Source organism: Colias eurytheme, chromosome 18 (assembly GCF_061535395.1).
Source record: "Colias eurytheme isolate Ceu_HAF_F1 chromosome 18, ilColEury1 Martin Lab GWU primary, whole genome shotgun sequence".
Classification (NCBI taxonomy): Eukaryota; Metazoa; Arthropoda; class Insecta; order Lepidoptera; family Pieridae; genus Colias; species Colias eurytheme.
The window spans coordinates 9,529,849-9,551,966 of NC_142997.1; the positions used below are offsets into that span (position 1 = coordinate 9,529,849).

Below are 22,118 nucleotides of genomic sequence, written 5' to 3' on the forward strand. Positions count from 1 at the left end.
GTATAGTTGTATCGTAATTAAATGAACTTCTTGTTTTAATTCGACAATCTTAATCCACATTGTCTTAGATATTCTGTCATCTCAGCATGATACATCTAATCTACTAGCAAGCACAATGTATTGGGGAGCACAAAACGGTATACATTGTGCCGTGACGTCACCCAATTCCATCAAAGCCCGTCACTACTGTTGTGAACATCTATCTCATTTCCTAACCCAGTTGCGTGTTCCGAGCGCCCGTCAACACGTCCGGCTCGCTCAGATTCCTATCGCCGTTTGACGCTCTTTGTTCCTATTGGTCGATACTCGACTGAACGTTAGCTCGGATTCCATTTTCGAAAATGCGATCCTCAAGATATAATTTTGTTTTTTTTTTAATTATTAAATAGTGGCCAGTCATATTCTACGTTCTAAATTCGATATACAAATACATTATTTATACGCAGCCATTGTTGAAACAAATAACCCGCCAAATATGAATTGATTTAAAAATTAAAATGTTATTCTTTTATCGTCAATGAAAAAGCTACCAAATATAGACGTACTGTAACTGGAAAAAGGCTCTATTTCAGCTACTAAATTGCACGAACGTTGTCCATTACGGTTTTGCATAATTTAGAGGATCGGATGCGGTCGGACCGCTGAATTCTTTATCTATAGATATTTCGCTGTGGAAATACGAAAATTGGCAAATGTCCTGAAATAAAAAGTGCTGGTTTGTCGTTGACAAGTTGACAGTGGTATGCAATTAAGAGCGCAGTCTGCTTTGTGCCTAATGTGCAGTTTTTGATGTCAATTTATTTGGTACTATTGGATTGTGTCTAGTTACGAGCCGGTGTTCTTTTTTGCTTTGTTTCAGCAGTTTTTATAGCGCTTTTAACGTTTATTTTTTTTTCAATTAATACAATATTGTAAAATTTCATATTGTTTCACATTGCTGATTAATGCATTAATGTAAGATTTAGAAGTAAACTTGAAAAAATTAAGGTGTATGGAAATAAAAAACACCAATTTCCCTTTTCCCATTGTGCGAAAAAGTTAAATAAAATCCACAGATATAAATCTAATTTCCGTGTGGATATATAAAAAATAATGTCCCCCGCATACCAGGAGGACATAAATAAGCAAGAACTGCACAAGGGCGAATAGCACCATTCATCTTGCAACATCTTCGATAGGGTTACCTACCTTTATGGGTCCCTGGTGGGCCGTATGGGCTCTACCCGTGGACCCTAGTTTTTTGACATCTATTTGTGGTCTGATGTCTTGTTTTGGGTAATGTATTATTTAATTAGAAAAGGGACTTGCTATTTAAGAACATGAGTGAAGGGTTCAAATGGAAATAACCGTTTTATTTATATTCAGTTTATTTCAGTTCGAATTTCGATTTGTGTGTGGCAGGACATTCCGTCTGTGTTTCTAAGATTGTGCTTAAAATTAAAATTTTTTTTTTTTTTTTTTTGCCCGCCTTGGATTTGAACTCTGGTTTCGCGGATCGAAGGCTCGACGGTTGCGACTTCGAGCTATCTATGCTAAGAGACTTTGCGCGAAACAAGTGAACGTATTTAGCTCTGTACGACGTTCTATTGTCGCCTGTGCTTACAACCTTCGGCATGAATTGCAAACGTTGTAGCGACTTAGTGTCTGATGGAGCATATTGTTCGAGCTGTCGTTCCACATATCACTTTCATTGTGCTAGTTTAACAGAAATCGGCTGGCGTAGGCTCGGCTACGAAAGACAGAGTGCGTGGTGTTGTCCGGAGTGTAGAAATTTAGCTGCATCTGGTGAAGTCGCCAAGTCCTGCGAAGAACCTTCTTCATATCAGTTATCTTTAAATCGAATTGAGGAAATGCTCTCGACTCTTTCTTCGTTGCCTGATAAGGTCGAAAAATTAAGAAATGATCTTAATGACTTAACGAGCAAAATTAATCCCAATGTCATTGAGGATATGTATAAAAGAATCGAAGATATTGACATTAAGTTATCCTTAGTAGACAGATTGAACGAAGATATCCAGAGGTTCAAATCGCAAGTTAAGGGATTCGAGGGACGGTTGCATAAGTATGAGGTGGATTTAGTTAAGAGTCATGATATGATAAAAAACCTTCAAACGACTGTTACATATCCCTCGAACGTGAATCCAAGCGTACTGAACAAAAAAGTAGATTTTTGAATGTGGAAATAGTTGGAATACCGGAAGAATCAAGCGAGAATCTACTTCAAGTTTTTTTTCGTTTGGCATCAGCTATTAATTGTGATCTTAATAAGGAGGACATTGAATTCATTACTCGCGTTCAGTCATTCAGAGAGAAGAGGGACTCCCCACGTAAAATTGTCGCCAAATTAAGGGATAAACTCACTAAAGATACTTTGATAAGCAATTTCAAGAAGTGTAATAAAACTAAGAGTATTATGTCGCATGACCTTGGTTTTACCGGTACCGCAACGAAGATCTTTATTAACGAACACCTCACCGTGGCAAATAAAATGTTATTAAATACTTGTAAGAAACGTGCCAAGGAGATGAATATTAAGTTTGTATGGATTAAAAACTGTACCATATACATACGCGCAAACGAGAAGGCTCCAGCCAAAGCTATATCTTCCGAAGATGATTTAAAAAATTTTTTAGATTCCAAATTGTAGTAAATTTCTGTTTGTTTATGTTTAAATTTTTCTCTTTAAAACTTATCCTATATAACACATATTCACAGCGTAACACAAATCTACACTCAAATTTACACATAAAAATTAATCATGCATATATTTATATACCTAATAGATTTAAAAATAATTTTATATTCCAAATTATAGAAATTTTTTATTTGTTATTGTTTGAAATTTACACGTTAAAACTTACCCCATATTACACGTATTCACAGTTTTATACAAATCCACACTCATTTTTACACATAATAACTAGTCATAAATCTCATACATATTTATTTTATCGTCCTAATTTTACTCCAGTTATTAATATTAAAGTGCTGTTCGATCTATTAATAATTACTAATAATTCCATAATTTTGCATAACCATATTTACTTCCGATCTTTAAAAGGTTTATCTCCCCCGATTTACACTGTTCGTTTGCAATGGACATTGAACTTGACGACATTTTTTAGAACTGCCCGCGGGTTTTTTGATATTTTTTGTAACGATCTTGTATTTCTTTGTCGTGAATATTTAAATAGTTATTATTCGTTTAGTACATTAAAAACCGTGTTTGTTAACAATATGTTTTGGATTACCGAGTTATATGCTTCTATTGTAATGGAAATTATAGTTTATCAACTTATTCTTATAGTTTCATTAATATTGTTTTTTTATTTTTTATTGCATAGCTTTTGTTAATTTCATTCTTTTTCAATGGCTTCCAGAAGTAAGGATATAAGTATTTATTATCAAAACACTCGCGGCTTACGTACGAAATTACCGGAGTTGCATAGAAACATTTTGTCGAACAATTATGATTTAATTATTATCACAGAAAGTTGGTTATGCGATGGAATTTTAGACTCGGAGATTTGCGATTCGCGTTACGAGGTTTTTAGATGCGATAGGAAACACAATAGGAAAGGCGGTGGCGTATTAATCTGCATTAAAAAAATTTACAATGCTCTCATAACTCAAAATGTTCAATGTGGTAATGTAGAAAGTGTTTGGCTGTCAATGTCGGGTGATATGTTCGAAGATAAGGTGGATTTCCACATTATTGCCGCTTACCTGCCTCCTTCTTCAGATCTGCCTAATCTCTTAAGGTCTTTCAGTTCTGCGTTGCTTTCGATTCATGACAATTATCCCAATAATAATTATTTAATCATTGGTGATTTTAATTTACCCTTTATTTCTTGGGTGGATAAATTTAACTACAGCATTAACAATTATTGCAATTCGGATCTTTTAGAAGCCAGTTTGGGTTTTTTAAATATAACTAATTTAATGGGTATGGGTCAGTTTAACCATACACCAAACTTTTGTGGAAATATTTTGGATCTAGTTTTCTCTAATTTAAGTATCAACTGTCAGGACATTACTTCTAATTTCTTAGTCAATATGGATAGATTTCATACACCTCTATTAATTACAATTTACGACATTAATAATAAGCCATTACGACCACAGTTTGGTAAAGTAAAAAAGTTTTTTAAAGCGGATTACGATGCTATCAACTTAGAATTAAGTAAATTTAAGTGGGATGAAATTTTAAACTCTGGATCAGTTGATGATGCTACCAATAATTTTTATGGTATTATAAGGTCATTAATAGATAAATATGTGCCTTCTGTTCGTATTTCTTCGCGTCGGCGTTATCCAAAATGGTACACTCCGGCTTTGATAAATATCATAAAAGAAAAATATAAATTTCACTGTAAATGGAAAAAATATAAGAATCCTAGCGATTATTCAACCTTTTCACTACTCAGAGCTAGAATAAAAGAATTAAAAGTAGAAGTTCACTCAAATTATCTTTTACGATGTCAAAATTCTATTAAATCTTCTCCTAAGGAATTTTGGACGTATATCAATAATAAACGTAGGAATTCTAGCTATCCATGTTGTATGTCTTATCGTGGACATATGTTAAGTAAGGGTAAAGATATGTGCTCGGCATTTAGCGATTTCTTTCAATCTGTTTTTCGATCAGACGATTCTGCTGATCTTGTAAATCCTATTAAGGAGTCAAATGTAGCCGACTGTTTATGTTCAATCTTTCTTACCGATAAGGATCTAAAAGCATTATTCAGAGAGCTTGATAGTCGGAAGGGTGCTGGGTCCGATGGTTTACCTGCAATCTTTGTCAAAAACTGTCAGTCTAGTTTAGTAATACCCTTACGATTACTCTTCCAGCGTTCTTTAAACGAAGGAGTCTTCCCTAAATGCTGGAAGGAAGCTTTAATCATACCCATACACAAAAAAGGATCTAAAAATGAAATAACGAATTATAGAGGTATATCTTTACTCAATATATTCGCGAAAATGTTAGAGAAAGTTGTACATAAACACTTATATAGCTCAACGATTAATTGCATCCCTTCCAACCAACATGGCTTTGTTAAGTCGCGTAATGTCACTACGAATTTATTAGAATTAACACAATTTGTGAATAGTAGCATGAATGAAAGAGCGCAGGTCGACGTGCTTTATACAGATTTTGAGAAGGCTTTCGACAGAGTCAGTTACAATATATTAATTCGCAAGCTTTACGCGGTTGGCATCAGAGGGAATCTCCTCAGGTGGTTGGAGTCGTATATTCGAAATCGTAGTCAGTCTGTTATCTTGGGAGGCTATAGATCTGACTTTGTTGATGTTACTTCCGGAGTCCCCCAAGGATCGCACCTCGGTCCCTTATTGTATAATATTTATTTATTTGATATTGATACTTGTTTTAAAAATTCAAAATTTCTGCTTTATGCTGATGACAAGAAAATTTTTAGAAAAATCACGACCCCTCAGGATTGCCTCTTACTTCAGGACGATCTCAATAGGCTTACCGATTATTATAAATTAAATAAAATATCAGTAAACATAAATAAATGCCAAAAAATAACTTTTTCTCGAAATAAGGCTACTAAAATTATACGTTTTGACTATAAAATTAGCAACGAAATTATTCCATCCGTTACGTCAGTAAGGGACCTAGGTGTGATCCTCGACGACAAACTTAGTTACCGCATGCACATTGAATTTATTTCTCAAAAAGCCTATAAAAATTTAGGATTTGTTTTGAGACAAGCTGAACCCTTTAATGATTTGGCATGTTTGAAAGTTCTGTACTATGCTTACGTACGCAGTATTCTTGAGTTCGCTAGCGTCATCTGGCGACCTAGCTATAAATGCCATATAATAAAATTGGAAAAGATTCAAAAGGTATTTGTAAATAAAATGAACTATAAAAATAAACAATATGACTTGACCTATTCACAAGCTTGTTCTCACTATAAAATAAATACCTTAGAGGATCGTAGAGACGTAATCGACCTTATGCTATTGTATGATATTGTCAATAATAACTTTGATTTTCCTGTTGCTTTAGAATACTTACAGTATCGTGTGCCATCACAACGTACTCGTCATACGCCTCTCTTTAGTGTGCCAGCAGCCTCTACTAATTATCTCAAACATTCAACCTTTCTGAGACTTCCGAATAACTATAATAATAAATTCTCCTCGGCTGATCCCTTTCAATTATCTCGCACGAAGTTTAAAAAAGTAATACTACAGCTTATTGACCAAAATTGTAATGAAAATCACTAATAACACACACACATGCACACACACACACACACACATACACTTCACTTTCACTCACACATGCATAATGTTACCTTTATACTTAATTGTAATATAGGATTTGTTTATTATTAGTACTGTATCTTTTATGTTTTCTTTTTTGCTCACACACTGTATCGTATTGTTATTGGTGTACCTTGTAATTGGCGTATAGTATTGTATAATGTTCTATTTAATTTATGTTTAGCTGTAAGGTACCTTTTAGAAATAAATAAATAATAAATAAATAAATAAATGTTTATTTAGGACCTTGGTACATAATTGATACAGTAAAAAATATGAGATCTAGGTAATTTTATTACCGGAATACCATTACGCAATACCTTTGCATAATTGAATAGATCGACTAACATAACAATAAAATGACCTATATTCTTACTTTTCTTTCCACTTTCCAACGAAGAATACACAGCCAGGTAACTGTCAAGGGCCCTCAAAAATATTGCGTAGTGAGCATCAAGCCGATATATCTAAATAAAATCTCAGAAAGGCGCCATTCCCAAAGGTTTCCCGCGTTTTTCACAATCCGCCATAACAATAATATATTCAGAAACGGTTGATTTTCGTGTGTCGTAACCATCATCTTGTTGCTCTCTAGAGTGCGATTTTAGGGTTCTCTAGGAGATATCACAATATCTGGAAGTGAAGGAAAATGATAGTTTGATAACAAAGTGATAATAAAAGGAGGTTAACAAGGGCGTTTACAACAATGTAGAGTATTTTCATAAATGTTTGCATTAGAAGGAATGTAGACTTTTGGCTCTATTCTTCAATAAAGAATAGTTCAATGCCGCTTCATTCTCTAATAACTCAAATTTTTTATTATAAGTATTCAATGAAAAAGTTTATCAACTAAACACTTCTTGGTCAAATAATAAAATTCCTACGCAATATAAACTTTTTCTTTTCTAATCTCCAAAAAAACTATCAAAACAGAGCTAACTCGGCGTAGCTTTAATATTTATAGCCCAGGAGTCGGTAACAGCTTGACGTATTAAATTTTTCGCGCGCGAGACGTGACATTTTCATATCTTGCCTATAAATTATGCACGCCGTATTACGCGTTGCTTTGGGAACTAACTCATTCGCATGTGTTGCCTAGAATAACGTTTTTTACCACTTTTATCTCTCGTAAAGAATCTGAATTCAATTTTCTCAGAAATTCATATTTTGAAATTCGAATGAATTCGAAATATGAAAGCGTTCTAAATATGAATTCGCAGAAATATGATAAATTTGAATTTCTTGCTACTTTCCTTTTTCATATTAAATATACATTCCAACGAATATTACATGAGAGTTACAATTCTTATTCACGCCGAAATAACGTATTCAGTATTTTTTTGCTTCACGAATTACGAGTAAAGCCACAGCACACAACTAGTGGTATAATAATGACCAGTATACAATGTGGGAGGTCCTGTTTATTGTTCCGATCACCAATCATGGCTAATGCATCGGATGTTTATGCGCCTGATGAAGATGCTTCTAATTCAGTTATTGCATTGGTTTATAAATATTTTGAGACGAATTGTGATTCGGATGCTGTTGTGAGATGTGATTTGGAATATAGAAGCTGTATGCCATTTCAAAATTTGAGTTGTTTGTTTTAAATTGATCAGCGGCTCTTAGTATATTTTTTGGCAAATTTGATTGAATTTTAAAATAATTTGGAAAATCCAAAAGTGCACGCCTCATAATTTTTTTTTAATAAATATTTATTAATTATTATTTTTGTTTATTTAATAACAATTAAACCACATCGAATCAGACCCTGAAAAATGAAAGGGTTCTATTCCTGAGCATACTCAAGCGTAAGAGAAAAAAAAAGACTCGATTAGTAAAGTATTTTGGTCGCTATCGTGTTAACAAGAAAAAGGATCCGCACATACAGACACACGGACGTCCAAGACAGAACTTTTTTAAACTGTTTTTTAACTAGTTTAAATAACAAAAATGACATCAAAAATATCATGAACGTTAAAAATAGTGTTTTTTCTTAATATGTGTGTGTATGTATTATCTTACAAGTGCAATGTATGATACATAAAGACATTTTAAGTTTGAAAAATCAGATGTTTTGCGCGAAGTGACAGTAGTACCCACCTCAACGCTTCGCTTATGAGGCGTGCAATATAACTAGTCTGGTCATAAGTTCTGTCATTATGTTAGATTTTCAAATTTTTAATGTTTACCGCAAATTTCTTTTTCACGTTCGATTTTTGATTATTTTACGCGTTAAAAAACGACACACTTTATTAGAATAACGAATTTATTACAATGTAGTGGACGCATAAAGAAGACAGAGTCGCTGTTCTCGCTCTGCATCGTAGCGGTTACGCGCCAAGAGAAATTTTCAGTTTGATTTAAAATTTACAAATAACACAGAGATTTTTTTATTGCACTATAAATCGATTTAAGTAAGATTCAAGAGTAGAAGATAGGAATAGAAGTGGTCTTTGTCGTAGGATTTCGACGACAGCAGTGATAAATGCAGTAAAGGTGCGAATAAGGAAAAGTCCGGTCCGAAATCGCAAACAGTTAGCACTGCAGATGGGCCTTAGCAGTACCACAGTTAAAAGGGTGTTGAACGAGGACCTAGGACTATGGGCTTATTGTAGAAAAACATCGCATCTTCATAACACACGCCTGAAGAAATTAAGACTGGATAAATGTCGCGCTTTACTTAAACGATACGCGAGAAAAATGTATCGTGAAATCCTATTTTCAGATGAAAAAATTTTTACAGTGGAGGAGTGCTGCAACAAAAAGAATATCAAAGTGTATATCCACAGTAGTGAAGAAGCGTGTCAACGTGTATTTCGAGTCCAACGCGGCCATCACCCCTTATCAGTAATGGTTTTCCTGGGAGTGTCTTATTTTAGCCTAACAGAGGTGTTTTTCTGTGCAAAGGGTGTGAAAATAAGTTCCAATGTTTACTAAAATACGGTCCTAACAAACCTCGTAAAACCTCCTGACCTGACCATGTTAAAAAATCAGCACTGGGTATTCCAGCAGGACTCAGCACCTGCCCACAAAGCCAAGGGTATCCAAAATTGGCTGGCGGCCCATCAGATTGACATCATTCGTCATGAAGATTGGTCATCTTCTAGCCCGGACCTGAATCCTCTGGATTATAAAATCTGGTAATATTTAGAGGAGAGAACCTGCGCTAAATCCTACCCAAATTTGGAGTCACTCAAAGCATCCATTTTTAAAGTAGCTGCTGAAATAAACATGGACATGGTGCGTGCTTCGCTAGACGACTGGCCGCGGAAGTTGAAAGCTTGTATCGCAAAACATGGATGCCATTTTGAATAATTTTTATACGAAATTATTAAGTAATATGTAAGCTTTATTGCCACATATAAAACAATAAATATATAAAAGTAACTTTTTGTTTATTCAATAATACATATGTGACAGAACTTACGACCAGACTAGGTATATTGATATCTTTACTATTTTAATAAATATTCGCATGTTACTTAATCTATAACTAAGAAAAACACAAAAAATATGTTAGTCACGAACATACAAAAACCAATAAACAATAGCGCACAAAAACAATTTGTACTTACAACAAATTGAAACAAAAATTTGTAGCAACACCTATTTTGGTAACTGTTCAATGCGAAACCGGCGAAATGGTTTTTGCCGAAAGTTTTTCGTCAAGCACAGAGTCGGGAATCGAAAAAGCATTATTAAAAATTTATGATGCCTATTACGGTGTACAAAAACAGGGAAATGATAAACTTGCCTCGCCGGCCGCTAACGGGATTTGTCAAATTTATGCCGGCATTGGACTTTTTGCTGACGCTACTCAATTATTTTTAATTTCGCAATACGCTCCGTGGCCACCCTTAACGGTATAGAATTCGTGCAATTTGAAAGTGAAATTTTGGAGTGCTAGCATTCGCGGTAAAAACTAGCGGTCTTGGGTTTTGTTTTGTGCGTGGTCGGCATGTTTTGTAACCAATTTCAAATTGAATCACAAAATTGTTGAAGTATAATATGTGTTTGATGATAAGGATGATAATAACTATCGATATTTTTAGTACTTATCGATCCGATATGATATGGCAAAAATTACAGATATTTTATTGTTTCTCTAGCTTTTTTTATTAACTGGTAAAATAGTTATTGTGCTGAGTCCACTGTCCATTTTAATTTTATTTAATTATTCTAAGAAAACAGCAATTAAAAGGTTAATTTTATCACCATTATAACGAGCCATGTACCAGGCGTTCATAAACATGAAGATATCAAGTTTCAGCCTATACGCATAAATCTCACGACGCATTAAATGCTGATTATATGCGGCATAAGTTGGCGAATGATTCGTTTGGAAAAACGAATAAATTCTAGGAATGCGTTTGTTTTATGGGGTGTCGGGGGATATGTGAATACACATGTTTTGTTTACATTTTTGTATAGCTGAATATGCTATTTCTAAGTTGCCTTCTTCGGTTGGTGTTTCTTTTAATGATGAAAAATTTACAGCATTTTCCTACTAATATTATAAATGCGAAAGTTTGTCAGGATGTGTGTGTGTTTGTTACTATTTTACCCAAATACTACTGAACCGATTACAATGAAATTTAGCACACATATAGAGGGTAACTTGGATCAACACATAGGATAAGTTTTATCCTGGAAATCCCGTGGGAACGGGAACTATGCGGGTTTTCCTTTGAAAACGCGGGCGAAGCCGCGGGCGGAAATCTAGTAGATGATAAAGACTAGATTATACTGGACTGGAAGATATTACGATTAAATACTTAACTTAATTTTTTAATTGAACTTATAATTTAAACAAAAAGAGATACCTACAATCCTGGATATACATAGAAGTATTTTCATTCTAAATCAAGCATTTATTAATTACTAGTGGTCCGCCCCGGCTTCACCCGTGGTACATAATATTTAGTATCCTATGTCCTGGCTCTAAACTACCACCACCTGGCTGGCTTTAAACTACCTCCCTGCCAATTTTCAGCTAAATCGGTTCAGCCGTTCTTGAGTTATAAGTGGAGTAACTAACACGACTTTCTTTTATATATACATATATATATATATTTATTTCCGTAGACTTATTTTAACTTAGGCATATTATAAGACTTAAATTAAACCTTCTTTTTTGCATTTCACAATAAATTGCGTATCTTTTTAATATCATAAACAGATACAAAAAAAACACAAATACAAATACTTATTTATCATTTATTTTAAAACATTGTTTTACGAGTATCCCATAAAATCACACGTAAACCCCATCAAGGTTCCCCATAGAATGGGATTGGAATATCTCCTTACATGTAATTTTCACTATGAATACATTATCTGAAATACGCTTTTTATTTTTATTTGTTGTTTTATGGGATGCCTGTTTGTAGGGATCGTTGATGGGATTTTTATAGTGATTATGGACGATTAGAAACTTTGACAAGTTGCGAATTCTTAAAAGGCAGATCTTTCTACTAATGAATAAAATTTCTCAGAGATTTGTCTATACAAATATTATAAAGAGGAAAGGTTTGATTTTTTGTTTGTTTGTTTGTTTGTATGAATTGAATAGGCTCCGAAACTACTTGGCAGATTTGAAAAATTCTTTCACTGTTGGAAAGCTACATCATTTCTGAGTGACATAGGCTAGGTTTTATCCCGGAAATCCCACGGGAACGGGAACTATGCGGGTTTTTTTTTGAAAACGCGGGCGAAGCCGCAGGCGGAAAGCTAGTAAAATATAAAAGAAAGTTATATTGGCATAGTTATGCTCTTAGAAATAATTATAAAAAAGCGTGTTAATAGACAAACTATACTTTGCATTTTCTAAATTTTCCTTGCAATAATTATAATCACCTGGTTTACCAATAAAACACGAATTTAACTACACTTTTTTACAAGTATTCCTTGACGATATTTTCCACACACAAACATACAAACACACAATCAGTAAATCATAATAAAGCCGTGCTCGGACAATGCGTTATGCGTCGGCTACACGACTGCGGGTGACGTATCAATTCCTCGCAGAAAACGTCGCACAGGGATGTATTGTTGCTTTTATAATTATATACGTATTTATAATAATAGTAACATGTATAAGCAGGGCGAAATGGCACGAACTGGTGTCGGGAGACTTTCGGAAGTAGTATAATTGCTAAAATGTATAAACAATCAATTATTGTAGAGAGAATTAATTGAATATATTATAAGTAAATATTTTATTTATTTGCGATGACATCGCACCATATAAAAATGATGTGTGGTTTTATGAAACCACGGTAAAAGTGAAACTGTTCGAACGGTTCCGAACACTGCTTTGTGTAGCGCATGTCGCGTGTATCGCGGCTGCCGAGTAGGTATACCTACTCGGCAGCCAAAAAGTTTGAGACGATGTAATAAAAGTTTCACTTTAAAAATCTAATAAATAAATATATTGTATTTCCTAAACAATATTTGAAGTTCATCTTTATGTAGAGCAAAGTAGATGTAATGACCTTAGTTCTAAGAATTAATGAGAACTTAATTATTTTGAACTTAATTTCTCCAAACCTAAAAACGACAAAAAAGTATTGTATTGTAAAGTATAAAAATAATTGTGATTTCGAGTCCGGCCCTGTCGCTATCAGTGAAATCTCGTCATTTTTATATTTATTGTTACGACACAGCTTTCGTGATTTTACGAAAGTAATGTACCGCGTGTAAACGCCTTGTATGAATAATATTGTAAATATTATATTCATACAGCATACTCATCCTTAAGGGTCGAAAGGTCACTTAAGCAAAAAAATAGTCATAAATATAACAGATTGAACATAAATATGACAGTTTATAAATTCTATACATTTGATTTTTTTTTCTATTCTATACAAATGTATATTCTGGACAAAATAGTTTTACAAACGTAACTTGATCTTTTTCGTATGTGAAACATTTATAAATAAATATTTGCAAAATATTCCGAATCCTCATTTTTGCAAGTCGAGTAAGTCACGTACCCGGAGCAAAGGAAAACCCGTTAATAATTTACACATCCTACCTGCGGCGTACCAGGATGACATGAAATAGAGGTGATCTCTCGGGATCGGCCTCACGCCAAAAACCAATATCATTAGGTGCACGTGAGTTCATGGTGCCTTAGTACTTATATTATTTATTGAGCTTTTGTTCAAATAAATATTTAACGATAAAATTGGAAAGATCAAATAAAATATTCAATTGAAAGAAAATTTTGTCTAAAAATCTTATTATGTATACATTAACAATTTTGTTTCCATATTTATGGAAGTAAAATTTTCGATAAAGCAATACATAAATCAGTCATAAATATGCTATAAATATATTTCAAGACATGAGAAACTCCAATTAAAAGCAACCCAAGAAACAAACCAATCCGTTAAAATGGTCCTAATTATATTATTCTTAAATTCGAAAAAACAATTGCATAATATCCTTAGTCTAAATCTTACAAAACACACTAAAACAGATCACTCTACAATCACACAAACAGACAATAACAAAATTACCAACCCTTCCCAAGCCCAATAGAATAAAAACACCCCGAATTAATTGTCGGATAATCAGCAATTATCCAAGTCAATTTGTTCCTTCATATAATTGTCCAATTTACTTAATTCTAATTGAATCTTTTGTTGCAGCATCCGTACCCTTCAGAGGACCAGAAAAAGCAGTTAGCACAGGACACAGGGTTAACGATACTACAAGTAAATAATTGGTAAGTGTTATTTTAAGTATTATTTAGATACTGGCTTTTAAAGGGAAACTTTTATTACATCGTCTCAAACTTTTTGGTCTGTGTAGCGCATGTCGCGTGTATCGCGGCTGCCGAGTAGGTATACCTACTCGGCAGCCGACCGTCACGCGACATGCGCTACACAAAGCAGTGTTCGGAACCGTTCGAACAGTTTCACTTTTACCGTGGTTCCATAAAACCACACAACATTTTTTAGTGTTTAAAAGTGTCATCTAAAGTACCACAGGATGTGTTTATACAACATACTTGTCGTTTTACCAACTATACCTATTAATTTCAACGCAGTTTTGTGTAATGAGTGTACAGAACAGACACACAGACAGATAGGCAAAAATTATTAATTAAAATTACATGTATATAGGCTTCTATAATTCGTCTATCCAACATTTCTTAATCATTTACAAGTTTAGAAATAAATTTTCATCTAAGCATTATTGCTCTTTAAAAAATTAAAATACAACTCTAGAATTAACACAGTATAAAAAAATACAGTACCGTAATTTAATATTTACTGTAATATCGAAACTCTTAGATCAGATAAAATACATTCGCGGCCGGCTCCGGGTGACACTTTAGTATTAAAGCGGCTGCATTTCTGTACATCTCTGTAATGCGACACCTTTATCTTTATTTTGCATCTGTGGTCACTTCACACGGGCTGCGGTTTGCTAATTTTCGATTTATTTAGAATTATTGGATATCTGAAAAATTATCAGGTAACTCACGATGCGTATCTATTATTTTTGTGTTTCACGTTTTTGATATGAAAATTATTACAAAATGTTGAGTTTTCCTCAATTAATATTAATAGATTTGCAATTTTTAATTTTAAAGACATTATTCTACCTCTGCATTATCAACCTTCCTAAATTAGATCAGTCTTTCTTACTCTTTAGTCGTTATAAAATCTTCTATAAAAAACAGTTCACAATTCACAAAACCGCCGTTCGTGTGAAGATGCCCTAACCAAGTATAGTCGATGCATAAAGTACTAATTTTACGGCCCCCCCTCCCACCGCCGTCGTTGTAAATGCTTTTAAATTACGTACCTCCATTCCATATTGGAATGTAAGAGGTTTTTAATCTTTATATTTATTTTGCGAATATTTAAATTATTTAGATGGTTTTTTAATAATTTTTATTTTTCGATATTTCGGATAAGAGTAATTGATGGAAGAGAATGGTGTCGATTTTATTGTTGAAACTTTGCTTTTATTAAGTTTAAAAACATTTAAAATAACAATAAACATTTCGGTACCATTAATTACATCTTTTGGATAATTTTTACAATTACAATAACACTAATCGAATCACATTATAAATTCCATGACAAAACAAAACAATAAAAATAAACATTTTTTGTATTTTTAATTTTTTGGACTTTAACACCTGCTCACACAAACAACTACCAAACTTATCTATCTAAAAACAAAAACCACAAATAAAACCTTTTTCGAGTCAATACAGAGTGAATAAAGAACCAGATAAGTCCGCATCATTTAGTTCTAAGAAATTCGTAATTTGCGCCGTGGGCGTCACCGCTATAAAATGCGCGACAAATTGTCCACCCGACCTGTAGATACTGCATTTCGCAACGATTTATTTATATGTATATATTTAATAAATAGCCGAGCCCGGGTGGTCAACGTGTGTCATGTGATATCCTTCATATGTTTTAATTCTATTTAGTTTTTTTTGTATGCAAATGGTATAGACTTGCTTTTGGATTGCACTGACTATTGCAAATTCGGAATTGCGAAAATGGTTACAACTGCGATGATCAAAATTAATAACTACAAGTATTTATTTTATTCTTATGTGTTTTTTTAGTGTTATTATGAAGTCAAATTATAGTCAATCAGTCCAAGAAATCATAGAACCTGAATAAAAATCTCAACATCATGGGAAATTTTTATAAGTGTTTTCATTAGTCTTTTGAAATTACGATACTGTTTATTTATTTGCTTGGATAACGATATCAAAATACATCTAATGAATCCAACACATTATTAACAACTTAACTAAATCTCAAGTTATTTGGCTATCATTGTTAAAAAATGATTTATGTTTTGATAGTAATGTTATTATTTATCCATATTCGGTTCCCATCATAAGCCGTGAAATTTAGCATAGAGATGTCAAGAATTTAATTCATACATTAGTTGAAACTTTTAAATAATCTGTGGCACGTCAGATCAGCCATAAATAATTGTTTTTTTTTTCGATCCAAGTTCCCGCGACTCGTATGACCCATACAGTTCTTAGAATACATTTCTGAGAGGTCAAGGGTCGGCCATTGTTTAGATCTTATTCACCTATGCTCTCCTGGTCCATACACTAATTACTTTGTGATTAACTTTTTATACGATCGATTTAATGGAAACTTAAAATTAAATTGTCTAATGGCATTGGAAATTCGAAATTCCTAGCTACAAAATCAGATTAAACCTAGGTAACTTTAAATAATGTCTAGATAACAAACACAATTTATTCAACAATACGAGTCTCGGAAGGAAGCCCCTTGAGGTATGAATGAAAAATAAAATTTGAAATTCAAATCCGTACGCCTTATCAATTACATGTACCAGGAGCACAACAATAAGGAAGAGTTCCAATTTACATCTTCATACAATAGCAATTAGGGGTTCGCCCGTTAATTCTACAAGGTCCCGACGGTTTCAATTCGGATGGGATGTAGTAACGTGATTATGGGACATTTGCATCTATTTTATGTCCGCCTGGTGTCACTAGTTGGGGCTATTTGAATAATTTGTTTATTTGTTTGCCTTTTTGTACGTTAACGAAGTTTTTATTAGGGTATTGAATAAATTGATATTTGATATCTTTGTATCTTGCATAATAACTGAAAAAAATATAAATAAACTGGATGTTACAGCAGAATTATGAATACAGTATTAATCATTACTTGCTATCTTTTCTCCTGTGGCTTCGCGTACACATAATATTACCATATATACTAATTTCAACTTCCTTTTGGGTTTTTATCATCTAAATCAAAATCCACCAAATTTTGCGTATATTCCGTATTAAATCAATTTCCGTTGCACTTTAATTACAATATTACTACCCTATCGCAAAGCCACAACGCTACATAGACATGTATGCACTAGGTTTAGACCGGGCTAGTCTAGAGCTCCGACGTAGGAGATTATAGGCTCATAGGATCATAGAGGATTACCGGCTCAATAGATTGTGAATGAGTAGGCTTATAATTAAGACATTGTTAATTTAGGTATGTTTCCTTTATTGTAGTTTCTTTTAAAATGTTACCTTCAAGTGTAAAGCTTAGATATAGGTACATTAGAATAAATTGTAGGACAGTATCTTAGGAGATGTCTAAGTTCTTCTGTTAACAGTACAGTACCAAAAACGTATATAAATAAGGAGCAAGATAACTTTAGGTAAGTTTAAATTCAGGTTCAAATTGTTAGATTACTAAAACTTCAGCCGTTCCGTTTCAGTAGTTTTTACATGTAAGCGTAACATACTATTTTTTCAAAAACAGTTATCGAAAAAAAATATTTTCATACTTAAAAAAACACATAGCAAAATTTTATACGAAGCCGCCCGAAAAGAAATCAAACCAAACGCACAACTAAATTAAAAGATTGCGTAGGTATACATAGATAATATAAAAAAGCTTTTAAAAGCTTGTAAAAAGATGGGAGATGCTATCGCTTGTGGGGGCCATTCAAGTGTCGTTCGCAACTTGTGGACCTCGTAAACTGGCACAGTGATTTTTGATAGACATTTCGGGGCAAGTTTATGGGGCATTATAAGATACCACGTGTGGATTGTTTTAGACCTTGAATTATCATTTGCCCTTGATTATTCAATTCGATTTTGATGGTAGTGTGTAATTGTACCTACAGTATTTTGGTTATTACATATATATACATTCATTTATTTATTTATAGAGGCTATTATAGATATGGGTTTTAGTATAATTTTGTTATGTTATTTGTTATGTGATGTTTTCTGTTATCTTTCCGATCTTGAAGCTCCATCTAAATTTTGAGCTATCTAGATTAAGTAAAGAATATATTTTTAGATGGATGCAAACAAAACAGGTTTTATTCATTTTTATTTTATTTCATTAACAATTGCGTTCTCCACATTTATGCATTTTAATTTTAACTTAAAACTCAAATAGGTAAGTTCGTTTGTTTGTAATGTAAGCAGATTATCTAACTTATTTGTCTTTTCTATAAAAAATAAAGTTTTTTTCACGAACACAGGAGCGTAACCTAGTAAAACAAGAGCATAAAATAAAATTACGATTATGTAAACGCAAGATTACAATTGAAGACGTATCTAAAACCTCGGAATGGCACTGTTCCCCCGGCGAGATAGGGATCGGGTAAAAATTCTGACTACGATTACAGCCCGGGAAATGGCTGTTTTATCACGGGCAATGCGATGGAACCGTCCGGGTTGTACGGGAGGATGATGCGGGCGGTTCTGACGCGATTTGGGGATGACTATTATACATAGTACTATCTAAAAAGCTCATTGTTCAAACCCGATTGAGATTAACTCACTATACAGGACACTCGAATATAATATATAGAACATAAAAAAATAATCGAGTAATCACTCAGACTAATTTAATACTGTTATAGTCCGCTGGAAGCATAGAAAGATACAACAGAATTTGAAATATGTGATAGTTTCTGCTCACAATGCCACAATTAGCTATCGTGCAAATAGTGCAGTATTAAAGCAATTTCGATCGTGCTTGCTTTTATTTTTAATATATTAAATTTAAAACCGAAAGAATTACACAAGATATAGATTATAGAAACACAATATAATAATAACAAAACATTTCGTCCATAAAACAATATCTTTCTTCTCAACAATCAAAACCGCGGCGGTCCCGCTCAAAGCATTTCCCGTGTATTTTCAAAGGGGAAACGCGATTCCAAAGGTGCTGTAAAATGTAAGTAAAACGCAATAGTGGTTGTGATTCGATCGCGGGACCGCGAATGGATTCCAATAGCCTTCTACCATTGGGCATAATGGGCTTTTTGTTTTGAGAAACTATACTTTAAGTGTTTTAGGATGATGATAGATATATTAAAACATATACCAATTTGAATAATTTAGTTTTTTGTTTGTAAAGTGAGATTGTAGAAAAGCAAGTGGCTCTACATTAATAATTTCTCTACACTAATATAAAAAATTTCGGTGCAATTTTGTTCTCTAAATTAAGCTTAAATATCTTTAAGATAGAATAACCAAAATATTTCTTTACTTATTAAAAAAACATGAAAAACTGCTCATCCACGCCTTCATACAATTCTGACGAAAATTCTATTTCATAATAAACTCTCTCTCTCATAAAAATCTTATACGCAAACGTTCAAAACACATTTCCACATAACAACAGATCAGCAATTAAACGATTACACAATTAATCCCAAGCAGAAACAATTACGCCATAACAATCGGTGTACTCGTCAAAATAATTCATTTTAATTTTCTTTACGCGCTAGCAAAGCTTTATTTTACGGCTCGGGATATCTTAGGGAGTCCCTTATAGGCTGTTCTGCTCTACAAAGGTCGTAATAAACGTGCCTCTCGAGTTTACGGGTGTTTAAGCGGTTTTGCTTACTGTTCCTTGTGTCAGGGAGTAGAATACAGGGAATAGAAAAAGGTATAGAAGAAAAACTATAAAAGATTACTGGGTTCCTTCTGAATAGAAATATATGTAGTGTAAAAACGCGCGTGACGCGAAATTTTGTGGGTCATTTGTAACAGGATGGCGGTTCTACAGGGGTCTTAGTACGCAATGACAAAAAGAAAAATGATGGTCCGAACGCTGATACCGGATGCGTTAAGATACTGTAATATAAAATATAACAGTATCTTAAGATAAAATATTATAGTATCTTCACCGTGTGTGACGCGCTTAAGGCTTTAATAAGCTCGTGAAATTATTGTTTTGTCACCGATAATTAGTGTACAAAGTTTGAACTAAAACTGTATGTTTGATGTTAATCAAAATCGAGTAAAGGAGTCGATTACATACAGAATGGTCTTAAATTCATTTATTACAAAAGTACTACTAACTCTATCAAAAAAATAACAGTCAAGCTTACTTGACATACATTATCGCAAACTTAGTAGGTACGTGATTAGAATTGTACTTACAAATAAGTGTTGTTAATTAATTTTATCTGTATTCTAAATCTTTCATTCAAATTATGTACGAAGTAAGTTAAAGCATCTACAGACGCTCCGATTTGGTTGGTGCCAACCATATTGGAACCGACATGGCAACCATTCCAACATTACTACAGATTGTCCGACGGTTGGCCTTCCAACTGTCAGTTGACCATAGAGTAATATGTCAGTTGACCATAGTACGAAGAGAATGGGCTAAATTCTACTATAGAAATAGAGAAAATTACAGTCATATGCGGCTCTTATAACTTATTTTTTAAGGTTTTTAATGTAGCCGCACTGTCAATTTTTTTAATACTTCTAACATAATAAAATACACTTGATTTCTGGCATCTCTATTTGCGTAATCTTTGTTACTTAAGTCCCACAAACAGGGAAAGTCTTTATATAGTTCCAGTAATTTTATTAATATGTCACGTTCGGTGACAGTAACTCCCTCGGCGTTCATGTTGACGTCCTACACCGGCGGCGTTGCAAATGTGAATGAGCCAATTACCTATATTACTCTATGGAATGAGCCGATTTGGTCGGAACAAAGCTTCCAAACGTTCCAATTTGGTTGGATCGGATAGAAAGTTGGTTTGGTCGGTATTGCTGGCGCATCCGACCACGTCAAACCAATATTAATAATAATTATGTCGGACCGACCGCTCTCTACACTTTCCGATTTGGTCGTGGTCGGATGGTTGGCACCAACCAAATCGGAGCGTCTGTAGATGCATTTAAGAATGAAACAAAATAAGTTTTATCGGAAATTCATGTACTTAAAAAAAATATAGTTTAGACAACGCAAGTACTAGGAAATCATGAAGAATATTATTTTAATAGAGCTACCAGGAAATCATAACAACGCAAGAGTATCGTTCCGCCCCTTGGTACAGGGTCTTGAATATACTTCTCAAAATCTTAAGGCGCGCAATTTTTCTCTTGTAAATATTAATTATAATTAAAGGGCTTTTTGTGTAAATAAATTGCCGCGGGGTACTTTTTCATTGTTATTTTAATTAAATATTTCTCTTTGTTTTCAGGTAAGTGCCATTTGCTGTTAAGGCGTGATATGAATTAATATTTAATGGTAAGTCATTTCAGTTGGCAGTGGAATTAAATGCAATTTTATATTTCTTTTTATATGAAAATTTAACGACACAGATGAAAAAAGGTTGCTTAAACAAAACTCGTGACAGGCAGCTTTGAATAAACAAAACTTGGTCTACAGTATTGCTCACAGTAAAATCACAAAGTATTTCTTTCGACAAGACTAGTTTCCAACTAAAATACAAAGGCGCAAACAAAAACAAGACACATTCGCAATTAGAACCTTTGGTTGACCGTTACTTGTAATAGCGGTGCCCAAATTTTCGGCAAAATAAGAAAAAACATTCCGTTTTCAAATTTTCGAATGTTGATCTTTATTTTTTCTAGAACGAAACAAACGGTGAACGGAACACAAAAGCTTTGTCGTTCAAAAACTCCGACCCCTTTGAAAGAGTTTCCGCGCCGTCGGCGTGTACTCATTTTTCACGGCTCCTTCCATTTATTTTATCTGTGCGCCGCACGCTCTCCGCGATACGGCTCCGAGCCACGGCTCTGTTTCGAATTTCGAACATCAGCTGTTGAGACGATGAGATTTATCGTCGATGCCGCTCCGAGCGCGGGCTTTTTTCGCGCGCGTTCCCAAAATCGAATTCAATTCGAACGTTGAAGTTAATTGCATTTGAAAGTAATCCTACTTAGCATTGAAATTCCCTGCCGGTATAAATTCGGATTAAAATCGAAACGATCGTCACGATTCGCGGACGATATTCCATTTTTAATTATCTGGAAATGTGTACAG

The 22,118-nt window shown here is 33.7% G+C and overlaps 1 protein-coding gene across 4 annotated transcripts in view; it reads left to right on the top strand.

Annotated features, from left to right (window-relative positions):
* The window catches only part of hth (Meis homeobox homothorax), a 264,474-nt gene that overhangs the window by 185,258 nt on the left and 57,098 nt on the right, over positions 1-22,118 (top strand). For all 4 annotated transcript variants that reach the window (XM_090112569.1, XM_090112571.1, XM_090112570.1 and 1 more), the window contains exon 11: positions 13,959-14,035. In XM_090112569.1, coding sequence (XP_089968695.1) covers positions 13,959-14,035 — 77 coding nt within the window. The remainder of the gene's footprint in view (positions 1-13,958; positions 14,036-22,118) is intronic.